Raw genomic sequence first — 9,945 nt, 5'->3', positions numbered from 1 at the left:
AGAGTTTCACCACATTGGCCAGGCTGGTCTGGAACCCCTGACCTCAAGTGATCTGCCTGCCTTGGCCACCCAAAGTACTAGGATTACAGGTGTGAGCCACCATGCTCAAGCTAGGTTTTTTTTAAATCAAAATTTAAAAAATCAATTCTGCTAAAAGGCTGCTACCTCACAGATTGAATACCAAGCTGCTACACAGGAGCTTAAGAGGCCAGGCAGGCTCCTCCCTGCTACACAAGGCACGAACTTCCCCTGCCTCTTCTCCCAGTGCCCAGGTGGGTCCTCAGTCTTTTGCGGGCAGGTTCCCTTATCTGCACAAAAGCATCGGAGGTAAACACTTGTGGGGTCAGTCAGAGATTCTCCGGGGACCCCCTTTATCTGCCTCCTGCATCTATCACTAGCAGGACCTCATATAATTTTTGTGTGACTTAAAGAAGTATGCCAGACATGGTGGTTCACATGTGTAATCCCAGCACTTTGGGAGGCCAAAGCAGGAGGATCACTTGAGCCCAGAGTTCAAGACCAGCCTGGGCAACATGGTGAGACCTTAATCTCTACAAATAAAAAATAATTAGCTGGGTGTGGTGGCACATGCCTGTTGTCCCAGTTACTTGGGAGGCTGAGCTGGGAGAATCACATGTGCCCCAGAGGTCAAGGTTGCAATGAGTTGTGATGATCCCATAGCCCTCCAGCCTGAGTGACAGAGTGAAACCCCGTCAGAAAAAAAACAATATACTGGCAGAGTCCTCATACCAGGATTTCTCATTTTCCTACAATGTATAGTATTAATAGGCATGGTGGGAAAAAAAAAGTAGGCATCCTAGTAGCATTTTTTCTTCAACTGTCAACAGTGAACATGACAAGGAGTTAGATCTCACACATGTTGTGTGCTCTCCACTTCTGCTGACTGTAGAATGAAAACAAACGTGCTGTTGTAGGGATCAGTGTCCTTCAGTGATGTGGCTGTGGGCTTCACCAAAGAGGAGTGGCAGCATCTGGACCCTGCTCAGAGGACCCTGTAGAGACGTGATGTTGGAGAACTACAGCCTCCTCATCTCATGGATAAGGATTGTGTAATTTGAAACTCCAAATAACATTGATTTCCTTTTTAGCTGCTGATTACAGATGATTTCTTTGTATGATTATGAGTTAAAGGGTTGAGACTTAGGAGTTGAAGCTTGATTGATCCCTTTTGGACACTTAAGAATATCTGTGGTGTTTTCTGTAATGAAATGTTCAGGTGGACCTTTTTTTGTGCAGGCACACCTCAGGCTACCTGGCCCACATCCTGTGTCATTTTCATTCACAGGGTATCGCATTACTAAACCAGAGGTGATTTATAAGTTGGAGCATGGAGAGTCCCTGTGGATATTAGAGGAAGAATCCCCAAGTCAGAGCTACCTAGGTGAGTTAATAAGTATATAGGAAGCTATAAACCAGGGAGAAATTGAATCCTAGGGAGATAGTTCACATATTGACACCTTTAACATTTTTCAGAAATATGTTTTTAGAGTTACCAGAATTTTGGAAGCAACTGAGAAGAGCTGGCCTGCTTGCCTCAGATGTACATATTACACTAGCAGATAACAGCTAAATGGTCTTTGTTTTCTTCTGAAAATTTTAATCCTTGCCTTTCTCATTTTAGTCAAACGAATGTCAAATGACATTCGTTTGACTCTTCCTCTATATCAATTTCAGTTATCTTATTTTTATCATGTATTATGTATTTATTCAATAAGTATTAATTTGGCAGCTACAATGTTGTGGTTCCATCTGTGTTAGAGACATAGCTCTAACATCATGGCTGTGTTCTAGTGGTAGAAGAGATTGAGATGTAGTATGCTCTTCATGTAAGGGCCTCTTTGAAGTCAGTAGTTTAATAAACACATGTTTGAATCGTGTGTGTCAGTGGAATATTATGGCCAGATGGTATACTCTGTGCCATGAACCTTAGGCCAGAGTGCCATGAGCAGGACAGCAGTGAGCTGGGCTGGATGGAAGTGAGGGGTGATGGGGGTATGTGGGAGATGCTGCCAGACAGACTGCTCACTGGGCTGCTGTTATGTTCAGAAGTTGTAGCCAAAACAGAATTTGCTGCTAAATTGGATTATAGGTATAAGAAAAAGATAATAAGCATGATCTCAAAGGTTTTATGCTGAGGCACTGGATATGTGATGATACCATTAACTGGTTGGGAGAAAATGGGGGAGAAACAGTTTTGGGAAGACATAAGTAAAGAGATAGACACATAAATTCAAACAAATGTTCTTTGTATAAAATATAATGACGCCCAGTTGGATATAAAACAATAAAAATAAAATACTGAAAAATGACCCAACATGTGAATCAGTTACTAGTTGATCTAAATTGTGTTCTAAAATCCTTTCTTTCTTTTTTTTTGTTTTTTGAGGCATAGGCTGGAGTGCAGTGGTGCAATCTTGGCTCACTGCAACCTTCGCCTCCCAGGCTCAGAGATTCTCATGCCTCAGCCTCCCAAGTAGTTGGGACCACAGGTGTGTACTACCATGCCTGGCTAATTTTTGTATTTTTAGTAGAGATGTGGTTTTGCCATGTTGGCCAGGCTGTTCTCAAACTCCTGGCCTCAAGTGATCTTCCCCCCTTGGCCTCCCAAAGTACTGGGTTTACAGGTGTGAATCACTGTGTCAGGCCTTAAATTCCTTTCATTGTTAAGAAGAAATATTGTTGCATTAAATATAAATGGTAACATGTAATGGGTAAATGCTAAAAGAAAGAATTAAGTTCTAAATTTTAAAGAGAAGAAAATGGAAAAGAAAAAAAATGTTGGATTAGAAAAACTAAAAAATGAAAGAGTGGGGAAAATCAGGTGAAAATTAGAACAACTGGAAACTCTAAGTGAAAAAGAGAAAACCAGTCCAGATATTTTAGAAATTATAATACATTTGAAGAGGCTAAACCATCTTATTAAAAGACAGATATTGTCAAATTGGATTTTCAAAAACCAAGATATATAGGCTCAGCGTGGTGGCTCACTCCTGTAATCCCAGCTCTCTGGGAGTCCAAGCCAAGATGATTGCTTGAGGTCAAGAGTTTGAGACCAACCTAGGCAGCATAGTGAGGAACCAGGTCTATGAAATATAAAAAATTAGGCCAGGTGCAGTGGCTCAGGCCTGTAATGCCAGCACCTTGGGAGGCCAAGGTGGGCAGATCACCTGAGGTTGAGAGTTCAAGACCAGCCTGAACAACATAGAGAAACTCCATCTCTACTAAAAATATAAAGTTATCTGTGTGTGGTGGCATATGCCTGTAATCTCAGCTATTCAGGAGGCTGAGGCAGGAGAATCACTTGAACCCGGGAGGCGGAGCTTGCGGTGAGCCAAGATGGTACCATTGCACTCCAGCCTGGGCAACAAGAGCGAAACTGTGTCTCAAAAAAAATAATTAAATAAATTTTAAAAATTAAAAATTAGCCAGGCATGGTCATACACCAGTAGTCTCAGTTTTGGGAGGCTGAGGTGGGAGGATTGCTTGAGCCCAGGTGTTTGAAGTTGCAGTGAGCTATGATCATGCCACTGCACTCCAGTCTGGATGACAGAGTGAGACCCTGTCTCTAAAAACAAAACAAAAATCAAGATATATGGAGTTTGAGAATCATATATGATATATGAACAGAAAACCTTAGAATATAAAAGGAATATAAATGATATATGGTCTAAATAATAAAAAAAATAGAATGTTACCTCTCAGTGGACACAAATTTAGCTTTTGACTTTATTTTTGACATATTTCTTCCTTTTTTTTTTTCTTATGAGGTGGAGTTGCCCAGCTCTGTCACTCAGGCTATAGTGCAGTGGTTGGCACAAATATATATATATATATATATATATATATATATATATACTTATACATATATATATACACATACTTATACATATATATGTAAATATACACATATGTATGTGTGTGTGTGTATATATATATACTTATACATATATATATATATATATATTTGTACTGATGGGGTCTTGGTGTATTGCCCAAGGTGGTCTTGAACTTCTGGCCTTAAGCAATTCTTCTATCTCTGCCTTCCAGAATGCTGGATTTAGAGGTTTGATTTACCATGCTTGGCCTATTTATATTTTTCAACTGAATGAAACTCATTCTATTTTTGCTGTTATATGAGTAAATTGGTCCCATTTATAATCTAAGAAGCATTATACTATTTTAGTAATCTAGTTTTCTTAAGTTTGAGACATTTTGCTATGTTATTTTCTTAGCAATTATTTCAAAATTATTCATCAATTATGTCCAACTGTGGTAAAATAAACTAAAATAGAAAAGAATAGAATGATGGAATTGCTTATAAGGATAATATGATAGTGAAGAACATTGTCACTCTTATATCTCCTTCAATTTTCTTATTAAATTGCTTGAAGTATTGCATCACTTATGAAGAAAATATGAAAGAAGCCTGCAGAAACCTTATTTGTAGCTTATTTCTTTTTTTAAATTCTTATTTATTCATTTATTTTTGAGATGGAATCTTGCTCTGTTGCCCAGGCTGAAATGCAGTGGTGTGATCTCAGCTCACTGCAACCTCTGCCTTTTGTGTTCAAGCGATTCTCCTACCTTAGCCACTGAGTAGCTGGGACTACAGGCACCCGCCACCATGCCCCAGCTAATTTTTTTTTGTATTTTTACTGGAGATGAGGTTTGCCATGTTGGCCAGGCTGATCTCGAACTCCTGACCTCAGGTGATCCACCTGCCTTGGCCTCCAAATGTGCTGGGATTACAGGCATGAATCACCACTCCTGACTCTCTTACATTTTATTTTTTTGAGACAACATCTCACTCTGTCTCCCAGGATGGAGTGCAGTGACATCATCTCGGCTCGCTGCAACCTCCATCTCCCTGGTTTGAGCAATTCTCCTGCCTCAGCCTCCTGAGTAGCTGGAATTGCAGACGCGTGCCACTACACTTGGCTAATTTTTGTATTTTTAGTAGATATGGGGTTTCACCATGTTGGTCAGTCTGGTTTTGAACTCCTGACCTCGTGATCTGCCCACCTCAGCCTCCCAAAGTGCTGGGATTATAGGTGTGAGCTACTGCATCTGTCCTCTCTCTCTCTCTTTTTTTTTTAATAATTCATTGGGCAAAGTTGAGAGTTCAGAACTTTTCTTTTTTTCTGTTAATTGCAAAGAGTAGAAAATTGACAAGAGGAAGACTTTTCATAATTTTCAAGCACTGTAGATGCTAATAATTATGGTTTAATTGATTGTATAACTGAAATCTCAGACTATAAGTTAGATGATGATATTCTAGATGAATAAAGGTATACATATTATGCTGTTATAAGAACAACCTGGGCCAGTCGCTGTGGCTGACACCTGTAATTTCAGCATTCTGGGAGGCCAAGGCAGGAGGATTGCTTGAGCCCAGGAGGTCAAGGCTGCAGTGAGCTGTGATGCTGCCACTGCATTACAGCCTGGGCAACAGGAGTTCAAGACCAGCCTGGGTAACATGGCAATGGCAAAACTCCATCTTTACAAAAAATACAAAAAATTAACCAGACATGGAGGTACATACTTGTAATCCCAGTTACTTGAGAGGCTGAGGTGGGAGGATCACCTGAGCCCAGGAAGTTGAGGCTGCAGTGAGCTATGATCTCACCACTGCACAATCCAGCCTGGGTAACAGAGCCAGACACTGTGTCAAAAAAAGGCATGTGAATATGTCTTCTTTTCATAAGATATATGTTAACATTTTTTTTTTCATTTCACCTTTATTGATTATCCAAGACCCCAGTATAACAATTAACCCAACAGATTTTGTTCCTATGAATGGTCAGAGTATTCTGTTTGAATTGACAAAAAAGGCTTCAGATTTTAGGTTTTGAGAGTTTTTTTTCTACCTGATCTAGTCTATCATTGAAGCTTTTGAGTGTACTTTTTATTTCATCCATTGATTTCCTCAGTTCCAGATTTGCTGTGTACGCTGGAAAACTCAGTATCTGGTTGGTAGCCATGTCAGCCATATCCAGAACTGCTAGTGACATTTTGTTCCTTTGTTTATTTTATTTTTTTTTTGAGACGGAGTTTCACTCATGTTACCCAGGCTGGAGTGCAATGGCGCGATCTCGGCTCACTGCAACCTCTGCCTCCTGGGTTCAGGCAATTCTCCTGCCTCAGCCTCCCGAGTAGCTGGGATTACAGGCACGCACCACCATGCCCAGCTAATTTTTTGTATTTTTAGTAGAGACGGTGTTTCACCATGTTGACCAGGATGGTCTCGATCTCTTGACCTCGTGATCCACCCACCTTGGCCTCCCAAAGTGCTGGGATTACAGGCTTGAGCCACTGCACCCGGCCTATTTTTAAGAAATCTCTTGTATCCCCCTAATCTTGGTTAAAATTAGTATGCCCAGTTCTCTATCTGACATAAGAAATATGTTAACATTGATAATCTATGGTAACTTATTCTTGTTTCTAGACTGCTGCATAGATGATGACCTGATGGAGGTGAGACAGGAAAATCAAGACCAGCATTTGCGGAAAGTTGATTTTGTCAACAACAAAATGCTTACTAAGGACAGGAATGGTGTATTAGGAAAAACATTTTATCTTCACACAAACTCCATTCTATTAAGAAAAATACGTAGCAACTGTGACTCATATGGAGTGAGTTTGAATTATATTTAAGAATTAATTATTAGTAATAGAAGCTCCTTTGTAAGGAAGCCTGATAAGTATAATGCACATGGGGAATTTCTCCTCTGTACGAAGCAGGAGAATCCTTATACCAGAGGGAAACCTTTGGAATATGATAGAAATAGGAAAGGCATCGCTCAGAATGAGGACCCATTTAGTCATCAGTATATTTAAATTCTGAAGCAGTGTTTTGAATATAATCAGTGTGGGAAGGCTATTCATGAAGAGGCAGCCTGCAGTAAGAGAGTATGCCCATGGGAGAAGCCCTGTGACTATAATGAACATGTGAGAACCTTTTCCAATAGACCAATATTCATTGTTCATCAGAGAACTCACATAACGGGGAATCACTGTGAATTCAGGGAATGTGAGTGGAGGTCTGCTGGTGAGAAGCCACCTGTAAAAAAACACCACAGAGTTATAGAGATGAAACATTATGAGTGTAATGTGAGTGAGAATCCATTTGGCAAGAAATTACGCCTCTTTCAATGAAGTTACAGAGGAGAGAAAACTTTTGACTGTAATAGAGATTTGGAAGTACTCTGCAAGAAGCCAAATTTCACTCAGCATCAAGAAACACATATAGGAAAGAATGCCTATAAAATTAATCAGTATGCTAGTATATTTTGCAATAAGCCAAAGCTTTCTGTATATCAGAAAACAGATGTAGGAGAAAAACTCTATGAATGTAGTGAATGTGGGAAAACCTTCAGCCGTAAATCCTCTTTCATCCTATATCAGAGGATACACAGAGGAGAGAAACCCTATGAATGCACTGAATGTGGGAAAACTTTTGGATATAGGTCATGCCTTGCAGTACATCAAAGAACACTTTACAGGGGAGAAACCCAATGAATGTGGAAAAAAATTCTGTGAGAAGTCAAATCTTCATGTACATCAGAGAGCACACACAGGAGAGAAACCCTATGAATGTAATGAATGTCAGAAAGCGTTCGGTGATAGGTCAGCTCTAATAGTACATCAGAGAATACATACTGGCCAGAAACCCTATGAATGTAAGGAATGTGGGAAAACTTTCTCCCAGAAGCCAAACTTCATTAATCATGTGATTAATGAACTCACATGGGAGAGAAACCCTATGAATGCAGAGAATGTAAAAAAGCCTTCTCTGTGAAGTCAAAACTTAGAGAACATTGGAGAATTCACATAGGGGGGAAACCCTATAATTGTAATGAATGTGAGAACACGTTCTACCACAAGTCATCCCTTACAGTACATCAAGAGAACTCACACAGGAGAGAAACCCTATGCATGTAGTGAATGTGGGAAAACCTTGTACCAGAAGTCATCCCTCACAACACATCAGAGAACACACACAAGGGAGTAATCCTATGAATGTAATGAAACATTTTACCAGAATCCTGACTTGAAACATCAAAGAGACAACATAGAGGAAACCCCTGTCAACATCCTGAAGGCTCAGAAACCTTCACCTTCTTGTTGGACTCATTCCATAGCAGAAGCAACCCAGAGTGGGGGTAGAACACCCAATAAAGATGATAAATCTTTTGCCTAGAGGTGATATTTCATTGAACAGCAAATAATTAATATTTTCTTTCTTTTTTTTTTTTTTTTGAGATGGAGTTTCGCTCTTGTTGCCCAGGCTGGAGTGCAATGGCACGATCACAGCTCACTGCAACTTCCACCTCCCAGCTTCAAGCGATTCTCCTGCCTCAGCATTCTGAGTAGCTGGGAGTACAGGCATGTACCACCATACCAGCTAATTTTGTATTTTTAGTAGAGACAGGGTTTCTCCATATTGGTCAGTCTGGTCTCGAACTCCCAACTTCAGGTGATCCGCCTGCCTTGGCTTCCCAAAGTGCTGGTATTATAGGCATGAGCCACTATGCCTGATCCTTCTTCTTCTTCTTCTTTTTTTTTTTGAAGCAGAGTCTCATTCTGCTGCCCAGGCTGGAGTGTGGTGGCATGATCTTGGTTCACTGTGACATCCCACTCCCGGGTTCAAGGTGTTCTCATGCCTCAGCCTCCCAAGTAGCTGGGACTACAGACAGGTGCCACCATGCCCAGCTAATTTTTGTATTTTTTGTAGTGACAGGGTTTCACCATGTTGGCCAGGCTGGTCTGGAACTCCTGACCTCGAGTGATCTGCCTGCCTTGGCCTCCCAAAGTGCTGGGATTACAGGTGTGAGCCACCATGCCTGGCCAATAATTGATATTTTATTTTTATTTATTATTTGTTTTTGAGATGGAGTCTGTAGCCCAGGCTGGAGAGCAGTGGTGTGATCTCGGCTTACTGCAACCTCTGCCTCCAGGGTTCAAGCAATTCTTCTGCTCAGCCTCCCGAGTAGCTGGAATTACATGTGTGTGTCACCAAGCCCAGCTAAATTTGTATTTTTAATAGAGACAGCTTTTCTCCATGTTGGCCAGGCTGGTCTTTAACTGCTGATCTCAGGTGATCCACCTGCCTCGGCCTCCCAAAATGCTGGAATTATAGGCATGAGCCACAGTGGGTGGCCAATAAGTGATATTTTAAAACCTCATTAATATTCTGAAGACGTTATAGTGTCAAAAGTATAAATTATGGCCTATATCAGTCAGTTTGTACTGAATGGAACTATATCAGTTTGGGATTTGTGAATTTAAAATTTAAAATTTTATCTTGAAATACAGTAGGATTGGCCGGGCAAGGTGGTTCACGCCTAAAATCCCATAATCATGCCATATAATCATTTTATATGGATATAAAATGTATAAAATATTCCATAAATGTATGAATTTATATAGTAGGATTTCTGATTCAGATATAGTATTGAAAGTATTCAGCTGTGGATGTTCTGTGGAATAGAGATCTTTTTAAGAAGAATTGATGAGTTTAATCACTGATAATAAAGAAAGACATGAAGAGTCCTTGTCTTTTGCAAGTATGCTATAAAAGATATTTTGGCTCACTGCAGCCTCCACCCCCTGGGTCAGCTTCCCGAGTAGCTGGGATAACCGGCCACTGTGTGCTCCTCCACTCCTATGTCCTTAAACCAGTTTGTCTTCTTACCACCTGTGAGAGTTCTCCTTTGGTTGCTTCCCAGAATTTGTAGTTGTACTTCTCAGGAAGGAGCAGGGAGAAATGAGTCCCTGCCATCTTGTCCAGACTTCAAGTAGCTGTGTATTTTTTTTTTTTTTCTTTTTTTTGAGACGGAGTTTCGCTCTTGTTACCCAGGCTGGAGTGCAATGGCGCGACCTCGGCTCACCGCAACCTCCGCCTCCTGGGTTCAGGCAATTCTC

At 40.6% G+C, this 9,945-nt stretch overlaps 1 protein-coding gene across 1 annotated transcript; it reads left to right on the top strand.

Moving 5' to 3' along the window:
* The first annotated feature begins 743 nt into the window (after nt 1-743).
* ZNF487 (zinc finger protein 487) lies at nt 744-8,218 on the top strand. Its single transcript, XM_017518328.2, is given in 3 exon segments — nt 744-1,059; nt 1,307-1,402; nt 6,467-8,218. Coding segments are annotated over 3 exon segments (810 nt in total). The 5' UTR covers nt 744-1,055; the 3' UTR covers nt 7,177-8,218.
* The last annotated feature ends 1,727 nt before the right edge of the window (nt 8,219-9,945 follow it).

The sequence above is a fragment of the Cebus imitator genome, unplaced genomic scaffold (assembly GCF_001604975.1).
Source record: "Cebus imitator isolate Cc_AM_T3 unplaced genomic scaffold, Cebus_imitator-1.0 Scaffold669, whole genome shotgun sequence".
Classification (NCBI taxonomy): Eukaryota; Metazoa; Chordata; class Mammalia; order Primates; family Cebidae; genus Cebus; species Cebus imitator.
This window is presented reverse-complemented; position numbering and strand designations above follow the sequence as displayed.